This window comes from Temnothorax longispinosus, chromosome 1 (genome assembly GCF_030848805.1).
Source record: "Temnothorax longispinosus isolate EJ_2023e chromosome 1, Tlon_JGU_v1, whole genome shotgun sequence".
In the NCBI taxonomy this organism is placed as follows: Eukaryota; Metazoa; Arthropoda; class Insecta; order Hymenoptera; family Formicidae; genus Temnothorax; species Temnothorax longispinosus.
In genome coordinates, this window is record NC_092358.1 from 23,636,465 (window position 1) to 23,657,223 (window position 20,759).

The following is a 20,759-nucleotide window of genomic DNA, read 5'->3' on the forward strand; positions in this document are numbered from 1 at the left end:
CTCTTTCTCTTTCTGTTTTACGTACTTTCACCGAAAATGCGAACCAATCAAAAGTTGCTGCTACGTGTCGCGACTCTTATTAGTGGGACTCTACTATAAGATAGAAATCCTCAAGTAAGAGATTGGATACCGTTTAGACAACTTTTGATTGGTACTTTGATCAGCCATATTGTTCAGGACAACTACGAGGTAAATTTAAGTTATCATTATTAAATATTTATATACTTAAATAAAAAATTATTTTTTTAAATTATAAAGTATTAAATCAAAACATTACAGTTATAATTATTTAACAAAATGAAAATATTTAAACTCTAGCGAATTAAATCAAAATTGTAATAATAATGCCAATATAGGTTGAAAATTATGTTTAGTGTAAAGATATTGATCAAATTTATTAATGATAATATTAACGTTTCTGCTTGGCGCTTGCGAGATTTGTAACTTCAGTGCAAACAACGTACAATTATTCAAGAAATCGTACTTGTATGATACCAACTTTATGCTAACAAGTAATAATTTATAGCAAGTAATTAAAGTTCTTTCATTAAAAAATAAACAAAAATTTTGAGAAAGCTAGTATAGGTTATGAGGTTAATAGGTTAATTATATATATAAGATATAATCTCTAACTAATGCTTTCTGTCAATGTTTTAAATGCTTTCGCTTCTTTAAAAATATAAATAGGAAAATAAATAATTTTGATGTAGTGGCTATATACATATATTCCGCGCTGTTTGAACACATTATTATAACGTGTTTATTTTTAAATTTTTCCAAAAATAAGATTTTCTTTGAACTATGAATTTTTAATTGAATTCATTTTTTGTTTATTAATAATGTGAGAAAACTAATGACTGCAGATATAGCGGATCAATGAAAAGTCGATTTTGTTGAAATTTGGCTCTTGCGAGTTTTTCGGATATTGAAATCTGCAGCCATTTTAAATTTTGTAATTTTGATATTACATCCAGCGTGGCAGTAGTTAGACTCGTAATCACGAAGAACTGAGTTTGAGTCTACTTGATCACAGAAATTTTAATATTCTTATTGCACTTCTCTGCACGAGATTCGAAAATTTAAACGAGGGGACTCTCGTATGGTAAAACTAGACTCTGTCTTTCGAAAGAGAGACATTAAGCTGTTGGTCCACACATATAGCTGGCAACTGCTAGGTGTACCCCCTATTTGCGACCATGTTTTGATCGCCACTTGGTCCTCCAGGTTTGGAGTAGGGCTGATGACCCCACCACGAAAAGAAAAATGATAATTTACTACTTTTTCGCAATCTTTACTTTCCCAAACGCAATTGACTTTCAACATCAATTGTTATTGTGTATTTATCATCTCATTTCTTAGGGTAAAGTGCCTATATTTTAGATACAAATTATGGTCGCGAAATAATTGGTCTGGAATATTTAAAATGTAAAGAACATTTCGACATAATAGTCAACAATCCAAAAATACTGCAAGTATCAAGTTTCACAAAAATTGGTTGATTTTTGCAATTTTGATCCACCGTTTTTAATTTTGTAATCTTAGCCTCATACTCGTAATCAGTGATGTAAAAAATCTCCAAATACAAAGTTGCATAGAAATTGGTTGCTTTTGTAATTTTAATCCGACATTTTGGATTTGCCATTTCCAATTTTGTAATTCTAACTCCAGATTCGTAATTAACGACCAAAAAAACGCCTGAATATAGAGTTTCATAAAAATCCGCTAAAAAGAAAATTTGTTATAATATTTTTAATATAAAATATGAAATATCTCGAAAAGTATATGACTTTTCAATTAATTTATCTTGGTCCTTTTATAGATAGAATAATGAAAGAAATCGAATAATAATATCAAATTTTACATTTGCTATTTTAAATAATAAATTGAATGCGTCTACAAAATTCAATAAAATTTAAAAAAAATTGTTTCTGTTTTTTATTACAACAATCGATTCGTTTCGTTATTCTACGTATAAAAGTATCGAGGTAAAGTAATCGAAAAGTGAATACTTTAGGAAATATTTCATATTTGATATTAAAAATATTATGATAGCCTATAATAAGGACCTTTTAGGGAAACAACATTACATACTTATTCGAGTCTCGATAAGGCAGTAATATCAAGTTCCGACAACTAAATCGGGCAATCATTATATGGCGCTCATTTGGACCCTTAATTTCTAGTCGGGACAAATCGGCATTTCATGCGCAACCATGCAGTAGTAATTCACATTATTTCAAGGATAGCTTATGTATATCAGTATAAAATATCGGAAGTTATAGCTTTATCAATAATAAAGACATATCTAACTTTTAACTGCGCCTCACGATTTCTTATCCGAGCGATATATTTCCTGGTAATAAACAGCTAACCGCAGAGTATAAAACAGCAAAAGTGTGATGCAAAATTAGAGTACAGCACAATGAAGGTTCCGAAATTTTTGTTCGTCGCGGTAATCGTCGTAAGTCTAAGCGGTGCATTGACATGGGCTAGTCCTTTGGCTCATCCTTTAGCCGTGGCTGAACCTAAGGCCGAAGCTGAAGCTGCGGCTAAAGCTATAGCCGAAGCTTTCGCCGAAGCTTTAGCCAAACCTGAACCTTTTCCTCCTCTACTTCTTCTCGTAAGCTTGGTCAATTTGTAAATTTATACAATTTTACATTGATGTAAAATATTGCTTTATTGTAAACTAAAACCTATTATTTGATATTTTTCTTCTTTCTTTTTAGGCGGGAATAATGACTCTACCGTTCATTCAGCATGCCATAACGAAAGGCTAACACTATGGCTTTCGCTGAAGGTATAGCCGAAGCTAAGAAAGTAAACAATTGTGCTTTAAGGTCTTTCTGCTGCGTTATATAAATAATTATGTATATCTATGATATACGTATAAATAAATAAATAAATAAAATGATCATAAATATGATAATATATTGTCATTTTATTTTACATATCACACTCTTAAAAGAATACTGTCACAACTGAAAAATTGATAATTTTAAGGAGTGAGGAAAAGCATATTTAATCAGTTTTTTTTTAATTATGAGATAACTATCGCAATTACAATTATAATATTTTGTTATAATAAAACTTATACTGTTTCTTGAAGAGATCTAGTGTGATTTACTTGTCAATTCACTTATGATACTATTTATCCAGTGACCGCAACGTAACCGGTTTAAAAAAATTACGACCCTCTTCTGCTCCGTGTAGCGAATTTCGTATACAGGCTTGCGACAGTATTATAAGCACATAGGTAACATTTTAAGCGTTAGGCACTTTTTATGGGCTTAACTCAAAATCGAAGTTTTTTGAACTGTGACAGTATTCTTCTAAGGGTGCGATGTACTACGTAAATATGAATATTCTTGTCTAACAATAAGTGTTTGCTTTTATATTTTTTGTCCAAATTACCAGCATTTAATATCTAACCATATATGTATATTGTACGTATATATATTGAAAAAAGGTGGTAAATTTTAGGATTATATAATACTCGTGAAAACAAACCGAAAAGTAAGCATTACTTCAAAAATCATTTATTTCTGAGTTATAAAGCATTTTCTACAGCAAATGTTAGATGTGCCCACCGTTCAGTTCGAATTCAGCACACCTTCTTATTGAAGATCGAACACGTTCAAAAATTTCAGGTTTATTTTGCATTTGTTGACAAGGGCTGCGGTCCACTTGACGCTTACAAATGCTTCGAAGTATTCCTCTTTTCCTTTCTTTCAGTGAAGAAACGCTTTAAAGCATTTGTAGCGTCGAGTGGACCGCAGCCAAGAGTTTTAAATTTTTTGTATTAGTTTATTCAATGTGTCAACTAATATGGGGTACACCATACTCTTTAAATATCCCCATAAATAAAAAACTAATGGATTTAAATCTGGCGAGCAAGGTAGCACACACTGGAGCACCACGTCCTATCCACTTTTCTTAAAAACAATTGCTTAAATGTTGTCTAAAGCAATCATGAGGAAATGCTCAAGGGCACCATCACGAGAATGAACCATTTGTTGTCTGCGTAGAAGAGGAATATCTTCCAAAAGTTCGACGATACTCATTAATCGTCAACCATAGAAGCTTATGAAGGACGAGTATAGGAGCGGTCACGTGTAATACATTATACAATGCATTATACGCGTGAAATGAATGGAGAATTCATCGAGTGCTTTATAACTCGGAAATAAATAGTTTTTAGAGTAATATTTATTAAGACTTTTCGGTTTGTTTTCACGAGTAATAATGCTCCTAAAATTTGATACCACCTTTCTCCAATACCCTGTACACAGGGTGAATCGTTTATAACATTAATGACAAATATCTCACAAATATCTTATAAAATATGGATTCTATGAAAAAATGGTTGAGGCGAAACTTTTTTAACTGAAATTAAAGGAGACATAAGATGGCACTATTCGTTTCATCATAGATGGCGCTATAGGCTACTATAAGATAGAATCCCTCTAATAAGAGTCGCGACATCTTGAGTTTCGGCAAAATAAGATAGAAAGAGAAAGCGATATGAACGTATGTTACATGTATATCGCTTTCTCTTTCTCTCTTATATCTCTTTCTCTTTCTGTTTTACGTACTTTCACCGAAAATGCGAACCAATCAAAAGTTGCTGCTACGTGTCGCGACTCTTATTAGAGGGACTCTACTATAAGATAGAGATCCTCAAGTAAGAGATTGGATACCGTATAGACAACTTTTGATTGGTACTTTGATCAGCCATATTGTTCTGGACAACTACGAGGTAAATTTAAGTTATCATTATTAAATATTTATATACTTAAATAAAAAAAAATTTTTTTTTAATTATAAAGTATTAAATCAAAACATTACAGTTATAATTATTTAACAAAATGAAAATATTTAAACTCTAGCGAATTAAATCAAAATTGTAATAATAATGCCAATATAGGTTGAAAATTATGTTTAGTTTAAAGATATGATCAAATTTATTAATGATAATATTAACGTTTCTGCTTGGCGCTTGCGAGATTTATAACTTCAGTGCAAACAACGTACAATTATTCAAGAAATCGTACTTGTATGATATCAACTTTATGCTAACAAGTAATAATTTATAGCAAGTAATTAAAGTTCTTTCATAAAAAATAAACAAAAATTTTGAGGAAGCTAGTATAGGTTAATAGGTTAATATATATATAAGATATAATCTCTAACTAATGCTTTCTGGCAATGTTTTAAATGCTTTCGCTTCTTTAAAAATATAAATAGGAAGATAAATAATTTTGATATAGTGGTTATATATATTCCGCGCTGTTTGAACACATTATTATAACGTATTTATTTTTAAATTTTTCCAAAAATAATATTTTCTTTGAACTATGAATTTTTAATTAAATTCATTTTTTGTTTATTAATATACTATATAGATACTAAACTGATTTAAACATTTTTTTTTAAACGCGCCATAGGTGTCCTGAATAATATGGTGGATGAATGGTGTCCAATCTCTTACTCGAGGATCTCTATAACTATAAGACAAAAGTCAACATTCACAGGGTATTCATTTTTTTAACTTTATGAAGCACAGCGTGACATTTCGGCATTTCATGCGCAACCATAATTCGCATTATTTCAAGGCTAGCTTATGTATCAATATAAAAATATTGGAAGTTATAGCTTTAAGAATAATAAATATATATCTGACTTTAAACTGCGCCTTACAATTTTTTATTTCCGAGCGAAATATTTCCTGGTGATAATCGGCTAGGTCGGCTAGTCGCAGGGTATAAAACAGCAGAAGTGTGATGCGAAGTTAGAGTACAGCACAATGAAAGTTCCGAAATTTTTGTTTATCGCGGTAATCGTCGTAGGTCTAAGCGGCGCATTGACATGGGCTAGTCCCTTGGCGCATCCTGAACCTGCCTTTGAGATCCTCAAAGGTGTCATCGACAGAGCCCACGAAGATGCGGAGAAAATTCGCGAAGCAGTTGGAGATGCAGCTCCTGAAGGATTTGCAGCTAATGTCGTAAGCTTGGTCAATTTGTCAATTTATACAATTTTACATTGATGTAAAATATTGCTTTATCATGAACTAAAACCTATTATTTGATATGTTTCTTCCTTCTTTGTAGGCTGCAGGTATTGTTGCAAACTATGTTAACCACGCCATAAAGGCAGAACAAGAAAGAATAATCGAATGTTATCCTTCGCGACGAATACAAGCTTTGTAAGACGATGGAAGGAATTCACCCTAGTTCTTTGTTTCATCGACCGCTTATTTGCCACTAAGATGGTCCGGCGACAAAGGATCTCACATCTATACGGGTTTCATGGACGCAAAAGTGTCATGCAGCGAAGGAAACGACCGATTCTGCGTGTAGATTGACGAATAATTGACAATATACTTCTGACTTCAATATGACTAATTGTCCAATTACTTGGGTGAGACCGGATTAATGTGAATTGTGACGTTGGATCGAATTGATTCGTTTTGTTTGTAGAATAATGCGATATATTATAATGCGTTTTTCTTTATAATTTTTTTATTGTTCTGAAAAAGGCCAAGTAAGGCACATAACGTAAACAAGTCTGTATACTATTATTGAATGTATTAAATATTTTTTTAACATCTGGTAATAGCTCGAAATTGGCCGTTTGAAATTATTTAGAAGAAAGAATAACTGGTTGAAATAAAAATTAAGAAGGTTGACAATTTAAGAAAGTAAACAACCATGCTTCAAGGCTTTGCGCTGCTGCGTTATATAAATAATTATTTATATTTATGACGTACGAATAAATAAATAAATAAATATACTGATTATAAGTATGATAATATTGTCTACATCTTCTTCTACGTGTATTTTTAAAAGAATACTGCCACAACTGAAAAATTTATACTTTTGAGGAGAGAGAAAAAACAAATTTTTTTAAATTATAAGATTATTAACGCAATTATAATTATGATATTTTGTTATGATAAAATTTTTACTGTTTCTTCAAGAGGTCTGGTGTAATTTACTTGTCAATTCACTTATGATACTATTTATCCAGTGAACGCAACGTAACCGGTTTAAAAAATAACGACTTCTGCTCCGTGTAGCGAATTTCGTATATAGGCTTGTGACAGTATTATAGCACATTAGGTAACATTTTAAGCGTAGGTACTTTTTATGGGCTTAAGGGGATCCTATAGTGGCAGTAGTTACCGACATTTTTTTATTTTAAGAAATCTTTGAATTGGCTTTACAGAATTGTAAGTTTTTGATCTAGAATTAAAGTACGTACAAAAATCTACATCGCGAAACACGATTTCATATCAGAAACGAAAAAAAATTAAAAATTTTATTAATTTAAGCACATACAACTGTCATCTGACGACAATAACAAAATTACTGCAGTTTATATATATATAATGACACCCAGGCGAGGTAGGGACAACATGTAGGAACAATATTGTGTAAATAAAACTAAGATTCAACGTCTAGAAAAAAAGATTTTGTAAAATGAAGTTTTATTAAGCAAAAGCATTCAGGTTGATAGGATAAGCAGTATTGCGTGTAGCGAGAGATGGCGCAGCAATCGAACAAAGACAGATGCCTCTCGTTAGACAAGGACAGATATAGATATGTAACATAGAAAACAGGATTAGAAATGTTGACATTACCAACGTCGAAGGAGTTCGGCCTTCGCTATAGGATCCCCTTAACTCAAAATCGAAGTTTTTTGAACTGTGACAGTATTCTTCTAAGGGTGCAATGTACTACTTAAATAAATATAAATATTCTTGTCTAACAATAAGTGTTTGCTTATATATTTTTTGTCCGAATTACAGCATTTAATATCTAACCATATATGTATATTGTACGTATATATGTTGAAGACAGGTGGTAAATTTTAGGAGTATATAATACTCGTGAAAACAAACCGAAAAGTAAGCATTACTTCAAAAATCATTTATTTCTGAGTTATAAAGCATTTTCTACAGCAGATGTTAGAAGTGTCCTCCGTTCAGTTCGAATTCAGCACACTTTCTCATTGAAGATCAAACACGTTCAAAAATTTTAGGTTTATTTTGCATTTGTTGCTGCGGTCCACTTGACGCTTACAAATGCTTCGAAGTATTCTTCGTTTCCTTTCTTTCAATGAAGAAAGACGGAGAAGAAGAAGAAGAACGCTTCAAAGCATTTATAAAGACAAAGGCCAACTTTATTTTTTTAATTCTTTGAAGCACAGCGTGACATTTCGGCATTTCATGCGCAACCATAATTTACATTATTTCAAGGATAGCTTATGTATCAATATAAAAATATCGGAAGTTATAGCTTTAAGAATAATAAAAATATATCTAACTTTAAACTGCGCCTTACAATTTTTTATTTCCGAGCGAAATATTTCCTGGTGATAATCGGCTAGGTCGGCTAGTCGCAGGGTATAAAACAGCAGAAGTGTGATGCGAAGTTAAAGTACAGCACAATGAAAGTTCCGAAATTTTTGTTTATCGCGGTAATCGTCGTAGGTCTAAGCGGCGCATTGACATGGGCTAGTCCCTCGGCTCATCCTTTAGCTGTGGCTCAACCTGTCCTCGCAGGTCCCGTCCTCAAAGGTATCTTCGAAAAAGCCGTCGAACATGCGGGCAAAATTGCGGAAGCAGTTGGAGATGCAACTCCTGAAGGATTTGCAGCTAATGTCGTAAGCTTGGTCAATTTGTCAATTTATACAATTTTACATTGATGTAAAATATTGCTTTATCATGAACTAAAACCTATCATTTGATATGTTTCTTCTTTTTTTGTAGGCTGCAGGTATTGTTGCAAGCCATTTTTTCGACGCCATAAAGGCAACCGGAAAAAAAATGTTTGAGTGTCAGATTTTGCACCGAACAGACCCTAGATTGACGAATAATTGACAATATACTTCTGACTTCAATATGACTAATTGTCCAATTACTTGGGTGAGACCGGATTGATGTGAATTGTGGCGTTGGATCGAATTGATTCGTTTTGTTCGTAGAATAATGCGATATATTATAATGCGTTTTTCTTTATAATTTTTTTATTGTTCTGAAAAAGGCCAAGTAAGCCACAAAACGTAAACAAGTCTGTATACTATTATTGAATGTATTAAATATTTTTCTAACATCTGGTAATAACTCGAAATTGGCCGTTTGAAATTATTTAGAAGAAAGAATAACTGGTTAAAATAAAAATTAAGAAGATTGACAATTTAAGAAAGTAAACAATCATGCTTCAAGGCTTTGCGCTGCTGCGTTATATAAATAATTATTTATATCTATGATGTACGAATAAATAAATAAGTAAATATACTGATTATAAGTATGATAATATTGTTTACATCTTCTTCTACATGTACTCTTAAAAGAATGCTGCCACAACTGAAAAATCCATACTTTTGAGGAGAGAGAAAAAGCAAATTTTTTTAAATTATAAGATAATTAACGCAATTACAATTATGATTTTTTGTTATGATAAAATTTATACTGTTTCTTCAAGAGGTCTGGTGTGATTTACTTGTCAATTCACTTATGATACTATTTATTCAGTGACCGCAACGTAACCGGTTTAAAAAAATAACGACTTCTACTCCGTGTAGCGAATTTCGTATATAGGCTTGTGACAGTATAATAGCACATTAGGTAACATTTTAAGAGTAGGTACTTTTTATTATCTTAAGGGGATCCTATAGTGGCAGTAGTTACCGACATTTTTTCATTTTAAGAAATCTTTGAATTGGCTTTACCCCTTAACAACGGTACAAGAATTACACTCCTCTCGTTAGACAAGGACAGATATAGATATGTAACATAGAAAACAGGATTAGAAATGTTGACATTACCGACGTCGAGGAAGTTCGGCCTTCGCTATAGGATCCCCTTAACTCAAAATCGAAGTTTTTTGAACTGTGACAGTATTCTTCTAAGGGTGCAATGTACTACTTAAATAAACATGAATATTCTTGTCTAACAATAAGTGTTTGCTTATATATTTTTTGTCCGAATTACAGCATTTAATATCTAACCATATATGTATATTGTACGTATATATATTGAAAAAAGGTGGTAAATTTTAGAAGTATATAATACTCGTGAAAACAAACCGAAAAGTAAGCATTACTTCAAAAATCATTTATTTCCGAGTTATAAAGCATTTTCTACAGCAGATGTTAGATGTGCCCTCCGTTCAGTTCGAATTCAGCACACTTTCTCATTGAAGATCGAACACGTTAAAAAATTTCAGGTTTATTTTGCATTTATTGACAAGGGCTGCGGTCCACTTGACGCTTACAAATGCTTCGAAGTATTCCTCGTTTCCTTTCTTTCAATGAAGAAAGACGGAGAAGAAGAAGAAGAAGAGCGCTTCAAAGCATTTGAAGACAAAAGCCAACTTTATTTTTTTAACTCTTTGAAGCACAGCGTGACATTTCGGCAATTCATGCGCAACCATAATTCGCATTATTTCAAGGATAGCTTATGTATCAATATAAAAATATCGGAAGTTATAGCTTTAAGAATAATAAAAATATATCTGACTTTAAACTACGCCTTACAATTTTTTATTTCCGAGCGAAATATTTCCTGGTGATAATCGGCTAGGTCGGCTAGTCGCAGGGTATAAAACAGCAGAAGTGTGATGCGAAGTTAGAGTACAGCACAATGAAAGTTCCGAAATTTTTGTTTATCGCGGTAATCGTCCTAGGTCTAAGCGGCGCGTTGACATGGGCTAGTCCCTTGGCTCATCCTTTAGCTGTGGCTGAACCTGCCCTTACAGGTCCGGTCCTCAGAGGTATCTTCGATAAAGCCTCCAAACATGCGCGCAAAATTGCGACCGTAGTTGGAGATGCAATTCCTGAAGGCCTTGCCTTGCCTGAAGGATTTGGAGCTAATGTCGTAAGCTTGGTCAATTTGTCAATTTATACAATTTTACATTGATGTAAAATATTGCTTTATCATGAACCTATCATTTGATATGTTTTTTCTTTCTTTGTAGGCTGCAGGTATTGTTGCAGGGCACCTTTACGACGCCATAAAGGCAGTTGAAGAAAAAATAACTGGTTAAAATAAAAATTAAGAAGGTTGACAATTTAAGAAAATAAACAATCATGCTTCAAGGCTTTGCGCTGCTACGTTATATAAATAATCATTTATATCTATGATGTACGAATAAATAAATAAATAAATATACTGATTATAAGTATGATAATATTGTCTACATTTTCTTCTACATATACTCTTAAAAGAATATTGCCACAATTAAAAAATTTATACTTTTGAAGTAAAAATTTAATTCTTTTGAAGAGAGAGGAAAAGCAATTTTTTTAAATTATAAGATAATTAACGCAATTACAATTATGATATTTTGTTATGATAAAATTTATACTATTTCTTGAAGAGGTCTGGTGTGATTTAATTGTCAATTCACTTATGATACTATTTATCCAGTGACCGCAACGTAACCGTTTTAAAAAAATAACGACACTCTTCTGCTCCGTGTAGCGAATTTCGTATATAGGCTGGCGACAGTATTATAGCACATAGGTAACATTTTAAGCGTAGGTACATTTTATGGGTTTAACTCAAAATCGAAGTTTTTTGAACTGTGACAGTATTCTTCTAAGGGTGCGATGTATTACTTAAATAAATATGAATATTCTTGTCTAACAATAAGTGTTTGCTTATATATTTTTTGTCCAAATTATAGCATTTAATATCTAACTATATATGTATATTGTACGTATATATGTTGAAAAAAGGTGATAAAATTTAGGAGTATATAATACTCGTGAAAACAAACCGAAAAGTAAGCATTACTTTAAAAATCATTTATTTCCTAGTTATTAGGTTATTAGGTTCCATATACAATGTGTATAATCCACGTGCGCAACACATGTATATGAAGAGAAGTCACCACGCTCGGGCACGAGTAATAGGACTGATGTGAGTATAATGCTCCTAAAATTTGATACCACCTTCTTCCAATACCCTGATGTACAGGGTGAATCGTTTATAACATTAATGACAAATATCTCATAAAATATGGATTCTATGAAAAAATGGTTGAGGCGAAACTTTTTTGAAATCAAAGGAGACCTAAGATGGCACTATTCGTTTCATCATAGATTGCGCTATAGACTACGATAAGATAGAGATCCTCAAGTAAGAGATTGGATACCGTTTAGACAACTTTTGATTGGTACTTTGATCAGCCATATTGTTCAGGACAACTACGAGGTAAATTTAAGTTATCATTAATAAATATTTATATACTTAAAAAATAAATTATTTTCTTTAAAATTATAAAGTATTAAATCAAAACATTACAGTTATAATTATTTAACAAAATGAAAATATTTAAACTCTAGCGAATTAAATCAAAATTGTAATAATAATGCCAATATAGGTTGAAAATTATGTTTAGTGTAAAGATATTGATCAAATTTATTAATGATAATATTAACGTTTCTGCTTGGCGCTTGCGAGATTTGTAACTTCAGTGCAAACAACGTACAATTATTCAAGAAATCGTACTTGTATGATACCAACTTTATGCTAACAAGTAATAATTTATAGCAAGTAATTAAAGTTCTTTCATTAAAAAATAAACAAAAATTTTGAGGAAACTAGTATAGGTTAAGAGGTTAATAGGTTAATATATATATAAGCTATAATCTCTAACTAATGCTTTCTGTCAATGTTTTAAATGCTTTCGCTTCTTTAAAAATATAAATAGGAAGATAAATAATTTTGATATAGTGGTTATATATATTCCGCGCTGTTTGAACACTTTGTTATAACGTGTTTATTTTTAAATTTTTCCAAAAATAAGATTTTCTTTGAACTATGAATTTTTAATTAAATTCATTTTTTGTTTATTAATAAACTATATAGATACTAAACTGATTTAAACATTTTTTTTTAAACGCACCATAGGTGTCCTGAATAATATAGCGGATGAATGGTGTCCAATCTCTTACTCGAGGATCTTTATAACTATAAGACAAAAGTCAACTTCATTTTTTTAACTTTATGAAGTAGGTACAGCATGACATTTCGGCATTTCATGCGCAACCATAATTCGGATTATTTCAAGGATAGCTTATGTATCAATATAAAATATCGGAAGTTATATAACTTTATGAATAATAAAAATATATCTAACTTTAAACTGCGCCTTACAATTTTTTATTTCCGAGCGAAATATTTCCTGGTGATAATCGGCTAGGTCGGCTAGTCGCAGGGTATAAAACAGCAGAAGTGTGATGCGAAGTTAGAGTACAACACAATGAAAGTTCCGAAATTTTTGTTCATCGCGGTAATCGTTGTAGGTCTAAGCGGCGCATTGACATGGGCTAGTCCTTTGGCTCATCCTTCACCTAAGGCCGAAGCTGAAGCTATGGCAAAAGCTATGGCCGAACCTGAACCTCTTGCTCCTATATTTGCTATGCTTGGTTTGGTAAGCTTGGTCAATTTGTCAATTTATACAATTTTACATCCATGTAAAATATTGCTTTATCGTAAACTAAAACCTATCATTTGATATTTTTCTTCTTTCTTTGTAGTGGGGATTTGCTGCTGCAGCGTACGGTTTGACTAAATTAGGGGAGGTTGTATCTGGATAAACTGGCTATATAATAAAAATTAAGAAGGTTGACAATTTAAAAAAGTAATCAATCATGCTTCAAGGTCTTTGCGCTGCGTTATATAAATAATTATTTATATCTATGATATACGAATAAATAAATAAATAAATATAATGATTATAATTATGATAATATTGTCTACATTTTTTTTTACATAAACTTTTAAAAGAATACTGTCACAACTGAAAAATTAATACTTTTGAGGAGAAAGGAAAAACAAATTTAATTAATTTTTTTTAATTATAAGATAATTAACGCAATTACAATAATGATATTTTGTTATGAGAAAATTTATACCGTTTCTTGAAGAGGTCTGGTGTGATTTACTTGTCAATTTACTTATGTATGACATTGTATTCGTCCCGTGATCGCAACATGACCGGTTAAAAAATATAACATTTTTGCTCCATGTAGCGAATTTTGCATATAGACTTGCGACATTATAACAAGTAGGTAACATTTTAAGCAGATATAGGTACTTTTGATGGGCTTAACTCAAAATCTCGAAATTTGTTGAGCTGTGACAGTATTCTTCTATATGTATGTACATATTCTTATGTTTAACAATAAGTGTTTGCTTATGTATTTTTTTTGTCCAAATTAATATAAAACTGTATATATTGTTTATATATGTATATTGTTGCATCCGCGCTGAGCTCGAGCGAGACGCCCGGTACAAGGAGTCGCAAAGCGTTTTTAGCAACGAGCCGGATTGATTAAACAACTACCGTCAGATTTGTTCTCGAGCCGCTGGACCGTTCGGACGTGTGTTCGCGCTCTTCTGTAACGAGTTTTCTAATAAACGTAGAGATTGTTTTGCCTTTTTACGCAATGTTCCCTTTATTTTCGCGAGCTCCGGGAGTGTGAGTGCGAGTGAGTGGAAGTGTGACGCGGCGAGCGCAACAGTATGTATAAACAATATATGTTTAATCTCTCTCTATAATTTTATATTATATATAAATTTTATTCTACAATTTTTCTTAAATATTAAGTTTTATTTTAGCAGATATTATAATTTTCACATAAACATAACGATATATATTTTGATGATTTTTATAAAGAATTTTTATAAAGAAATGATGTTTGTGCACTTAATTGCAATTATAAACTCTGTATTTGAAAATTTACTAATTATGAAAATTATTATTCGTATGTGCGATTTCAATCATGAAAACTATAAAAAACTATAAAAAGAATTTTAAGTTAAAAAATATAAACTCAAAACAATGAAGAAAACTGGAGAGATATATAACTTTTTCCACATTGTTTATTAATTATTCCGTATCGAAATTTTACAAACATAAAACTTTTAATGTGAATAGGCAGTGAAAGCACAACGACATCGGAAAGTCTATCAATATTTATATTAACTTGAATGTATATAATGTATTCTGAAAGAATGTGTAATGATAAAATAATACAATTTTACTTTTTATATTTCACACCCACGTTTGCTTCAAAGTGCGTATATCATTCACTTACAATGCTGCTGAGTGACTTTTATCGCAACACGCGCTATAACCGTGGAAGACACAATTATTTCATAAAAATTTTACACAAAATAAAGCAACAAAGTTTATGTATTGTACAAATGTTACAATCGTGCACTCGAATAATCAGACTATCACCTCTCCATTATTAATTCTTCCCTTATAGATATAATCCACGAATTTTGATAAATAAATAAATATACGTACCTAGCACGCGGAAGTACACACACATCTGTATGGTATACCTACACGTATAGTTTATATTAATTTTTTAAAGTACATGTATAAAATAGAAACAATTTTATGCATCGTTCAATGCAGCATGGGTTAACGAAGTAAACACGTTCTGGAAATGATAATATTCGTTCTTATGTGTTAAATATTTTACTGTTCAAAAATTACCTTTTCAAAAAATGTGCCAAGTACACATATCAATAATATTATGATGATATAATATAAAGATGAATGTTACTTCATAATATAATGATGGAATGTTAGCTCCAAGTTTTTTGCGTTAAATATCTTTTTATTTTGATAATATCTTTATGGCAAAGAATGCAATATCAATTGGACTAGCACATTTTGCATTTTGCTATCAATCGATACCTTACAAAGATTTCTATTTTTCATGACTCCATAACTCTTTGATACTGTTATTTTAGAAGAAAAAACAGAGTAAAGTTTTTTATGAATTGCATAAATGTAAATAATAATAAATCAATGAATTGTATTAATTATTAAAGAACATTTTTCGCGCTTCAATCGACGGAAATAGCCGGCATTAATATCGTTTCTGAAGCCTGCGGAATGCTGAAGTTTGATTTCGAGTTCGACTAAATAGAGTCCGTTAAATAGAATCCAGGAACATCGCCTAAGCGATCGCTCATTGTGTCGAGTTGGATCTTGTTTGATTAATTCGCCGAAATGTGTAATTACGCGAACATCGATGGCGGTAATATTGAATTGTAAAGAGCCGTATTATTAACGACCGTTTGCCGTCAATTTCGTGCATGAGATTGTTGATTAAAGATTACCTTTAGCTAAGACAGACAGACAGTAGATAGACAGAGAAAGAGAGAAAGAGAGGGGGGAAGAGAGGAGGAGGGAGGGAGGAAGAGAGAGAGAAAATAAAAATTGCCACCTTTAATTTCTCTTTCTGTTTATCTTCTAATTTCTATTCTACTGTTATAAAATCACAAATTCAAATGCGACTTGCAAAAGTTTTGTCGAGGAAGAACCACATAAAAATAAACATTTTTTATCAAAGAAAATGTTAAAAGAGAAAAAAAAGAAGAATAATACTTTTTTCGAGGAAACCATACGGTGTAAATATGATTGGCAATATTCTAAAGTAAGAAGAATAATACTTTTTTCGAGGAAACCATACGGTGTAAATATGATTGGCAATATTCTAAAGTATTATTAATGACTGTATGACGTGTTATATTTTAGTACGAAACTTAAAGATCTTGACAAAATTAGAAGAAAACATACACAACGTAAGAAGTTTGTGTATAAAGATTACTATTTAATAGAAAATAAGATAAGATTGTTACGAAGAAACTTATATTATTTTATTACAGTACTTTCGAATATTTTTTTGCGCGGTAAAGGACCCCGCAACGGTCATGGGGGGTTTTGGCTCCCAGTCAAATTTGACAATAATGTAGGATAATGTAGTTCATAACATGCTGATAAAAAGTGTCCATAGGCACCAAGCCCAAAAATGGACAGTTTCCGAGATAAAAGGCATTAAAGAGTGGAAAAATGAGAATTTCAGGTTTCAGCTAATGGCAGTTTGCAACTGGCGGAATGCCGCATGCTTTCACTAAAACATTTACTTGATTGCTGGATGAATTATACTTATGCACAGTATGCGTGTTCACATAGTTAAGTCAATAGATCACGGGACGAATATAATATCATACATAAGTGAATTGACAAGTAAATCACGCCAGACCTTTTCAAGAAACAGTATAAATTTTTATCATAACAAAATATCATTATTGTAATTGCGTTAATTATCTTATAATTAAAAAAAATTAATTAAATTTGTTTTTCCTCTCTCCTCAAAAGTATTAATTTTTCAGTTGTGACAGTATTCTTTTAAAAGTTCATGTAAAAAAAATGTAGACAATATTATCATAATTATAATCATGATATTTATTTATTTATTCGTATATCATAGATATAAATAATAATTTATATAACGCAGCGCAAAGACCTTGAAGCATGATTGTTTACTTTTTAAAATTGTCAACCTTCTTAATTTTTATTATAGCCAGTTTATCCAGATACAACCTCCCCTAATTTAGTCAAACCGTACGCTGCAGCACCAAATTCCCACTACAAAGAAAGAAGAAAAATATCAAATGATAGGTTTTAGTTTACGATAAAGCAATATTTTACATCGATGTAAAATTGTATAAATTGACAAATTGACCAAGCTTACCAAACCAAGCATAGCAAATATAGGAGCAAGAGGTTCAGGTTCGGCCATAGCTTCGGCGAAAGTTTCGGCCATAGCTTTTGCCATAGCTTCAGCTTCGGCCTTAGGTGAAGGATGAGCGAAAGGACTAGCCCATGTCAATGCGCCGCTTAGACCTACAACAATTACCGCGATAAACAAAAATTTCGGAACTTTCATTGTGCTGTATTCTAACTTCGCACCACACTTTTGCTGTTTTATACCCTGCGACTAGCCGACCTAGCCGATACATAAGCTATCCTTGAAATAATGCGAATTATGGTTGCGCATGAAATGCCGAAATGTCACGCTGTGCTTCAAAGAATTAAAAAAATAAAGTTGGCCTTTGTCTTTAAATGCTTTGAAGCGTTCTTCTTCTTTTTCTCTTTCTTTCTTCATTGAAAGAAAGGAAACGAGGAATACTTCGAAGCATTTGTAAGCGTCAACTGGACCGCAGCAACAAATGTAAAATAAACCTGAAATTTTGAACGTGTTTGATCTTCAATGAGAAAGTGTGCTGAATTCGAACTGAACGGAAGGCACATCTAACATCTGCTGTAGAAAATGCTTTATAACTCGGAAATAAATGATTTTTGAAGTAATGCTTACTTTTCGGTTTGTTTTCACGAGTATTATATACTCCTAAAATTTACCACCTTTTTTCAACATATATACGTACAATATACATATATGGTTAGATATTAAATGCTGTAATTTGGACAAATAATATATAAGCAAACACTTATTGTTAGACAAGAATATTCATATTTATTTAAGTAGTACATCGCACCCTTAGAAGAATGCTGTCACAATTCAAAAAACTTCGATTTTGAGTTAAGCCCATAAAAAGTAATACCTACGCTTAAAATGTTACCTATGTGCTATAATACTGTCGCAAGCCTATATACGAAATTCGCTACACGGAGCAGAAGTTGTTATTTTTTTAAACCGGTTACGTTGCGGTCACTGGATAAATAGTATCATAAGTGAATTGACAAGTAAATCACACCAGACGTCTTGAAGAAACAGTATAAATTTTATCATAACAAAATATAATAACTGTAATTGCGTTAATTATCTTATAATTTAAAAAAATTTGTTTTTTCTCTCTCCTTAAAAGTATGAATTTTTTAGTGGTGGCAGTATTCTTTTAAGAGTACATGTAGAAGAAAATGTAGACAATATTATCATGCTTATAATCAGTATATTTATTTATTTATTCATTCGTACATCATAGATATAAATAATTATTTATATAACGCAGCAGCGCAAAGCCTTGAAGCATGATTGTTTACTTTCTTAAATTGTCAACCTTCTTTGGCTAGCTTTATGGCTTCCTTTTCGGCGTCGTAAAGGTGCGATGCAATAACACCTGCAACCTTCAAGAAAGAAGAAACACATCAAATGATAGGTTTTAGTTCATGATAAAGCAATATTTTACATCAATGTAAAATTGTATAAATTGACAAATTGACCAAACTTACGATATTAGCTGCGAATCCTTCAGGAGTTGCATCTTCAAGTGCATTCGTTAATACATTCCAATGGTCGCCGGCTAAATCCCAGATACCTTTCCAGACAGGACCGAATATGTCAATATCAGCCACAGCTAAAGGATGAGCCAAGGGACTAGCCCATGTCAATGCGCCGCTTAGACCTACGACGATTACCGCGATAAACAAAAATTTCGGAACTTTCATTGTGCTGTACTCTAACTTCGCATCGCACTTCTGCTGTTTTATACCCTGCGACTAGCCGACCTAGTCGATTATCACCAGGAAATATTTCGCTTGGAAATAAAAAATTGTAAGGCGCAGTTTAAAGTTAGATATTTTTATTATTCTTAAAGCTATAACTTCCGATATTTTTATATTGATACATAAGCTATCCTTGAAATAATGCAAATTATGGTTGCGCATGAAATGCCGGAATGTCACGCTGTGCTTCATAAAGTTAAAAAATGAAGTTGACTTTTGTCTTATAGTTATAGAGATCCTCGAGTAAGAGATTGGACACCATTCATTCATCATATTATTCAGGACACCTATGGCGCGTTTTAAAAAAAATGTTTAAATCAGTTTAGTATCTATATAGTTTATTAATAAACAAAAAATGAATTTAATTAAAAATTTATAGTTCAAAGAAAATCTTATTTTTGGAAAAATTTAAAAATAAACACGTTATAGTAATGTGTTCAAACAGCGCGGAATATATATAACCACTATATCAAATTTATTTATCTTCCTATTTATATTTTTAAAGAAGCGAAAGCATTTTTAAAACATTGACAGAAAGCATTAGTTAGAGATTATATCTTATACATATAATTAACCTATTAACCTCTTAACCTATACTAGAGAGTTTCGCTCGGACAGTCGTACGAGTAGGACGTGTTTTACTTACGCTCCCTCCCTAATAGCTAGATAGATAGTAGTGTGCGTAGTCCAGTCTTTCGCGTGGATCTTTCCTTTGCTCCCTGTCCCTTCGGGTGGGCTATAGTCTAGTTTTTAGTGCTCCCCTTTCGGAGGGGGAGCGTTTCACGTAATTAGTTACGATGGATAATTCGGACTCGGATAATTCGCAGTCACATTGTGCCGACAATCGAGCGCAGGATAAAGACACGCAGAGTAGTAAAAGACAAAGGACGAGTGTATCCGAGGAGGAATTTGACGAATTCACGAAGGATGTTATTAACGAACATCTAGATTCCAACCGCGCTGGAAATATTAATCGACGCATCAATTCTTCGAAACTGCAGAAAGAGAAGGAGTTCTCTAAGAGACGACATGTATCTTTTTCCCAAAAGGACGAGATGGACGTGGAGATTGATAATGATAAGGATTCGGACATGGCGGGCCGCGACTTTTGATAAAAAAAGCGACTCCGTCTATTAGTACAGATATTAGTAGTAAGACACAGGCTGATCACATGCCCGGTAGGAGTGATCACGTGAACACGAACGACGAGCCACGCGATGCTGGTGAGGGACTAACGATTGACAAGGAATTATATTATGTTTACGATTTCGCTCTTTAGAAATGTCCTTCGAACAATAACACGGAACCACAACGGTATACTAGATTCGACAACGAATACTCAGGTAATGCTAAAGTTACTATCCGTCTTCTGCCAGAGCATTCCACCACTAGAAAAGGCAGAAATAAAATTAAAAT

At 32.1% G+C, this 20,759-nt stretch overlaps 3 protein-coding genes and 2 long non-coding RNA genes across 8 annotated transcripts in view; 2 read left to right on the plus strand and 3 right to left on the minus strand.

Annotated features, from left to right (window-relative positions):
- The window catches only part of LOC139819429 (octopamine receptor beta-1R), a 120,742-nt gene that overhangs the window by 44,377 nt on the left and 55,606 nt on the right, over positions 1-20,759 (minus strand). The window lies entirely within an intron of this gene.
- Positions 2,398-2,926, plus strand: LOC139819492 (U3-myrmicitoxin-Tb1a-like). The gene is made up of 2 exons (XM_071788861.1): positions 2,398-2,620; positions 2,727-2,926. The coding sequence occupies exons 1-2, from the start codon at positions 2,423-2,425 to the stop codon at positions 2,775-2,777; spliced, it is 249 nt and encodes an 82-aa protein (XP_071644962.1). The 5' UTR covers positions 2,398-2,422; the 3' UTR covers positions 2,778-2,926.
- On the plus strand, positions 5,680-11,192 carry LOC139819522 (uncharacterized). Its single transcript, XR_011733749.1, has 4 exons — positions 5,680-6,001; positions 6,108-8,664; positions 8,771-10,879; positions 10,980-11,192. It is a non-coding gene; the product is annotated as an uncharacterized lncRNA (long non-coding RNA).
- Positions 17,343-17,781, minus strand: LOC139819485 (ectatotoxin-Rm1a-like). The gene is made up of 2 exons (XM_071788849.1): positions 17,572-17,781; positions 17,343-17,465 (listed from the first exon to the last, which is right to left on the minus strand). Exons 1-2 carry the CDS (start codon positions 17,764-17,766, stop codon positions 17,406-17,408), a joined length of 255 nt encoding a protein of 84 aa, XP_071644950.1. The 5' UTR covers positions 17,767-17,781; the 3' UTR covers positions 17,343-17,405.
- Positions 18,771-19,301, minus strand: LOC139819511 (uncharacterized). Its single transcript, XR_011733746.1, has 2 exons — positions 19,071-19,301; positions 18,771-18,965 (listed from the first exon to the last, which is right to left on the minus strand). It is a non-coding gene; the product is annotated as an uncharacterized lncRNA (long non-coding RNA).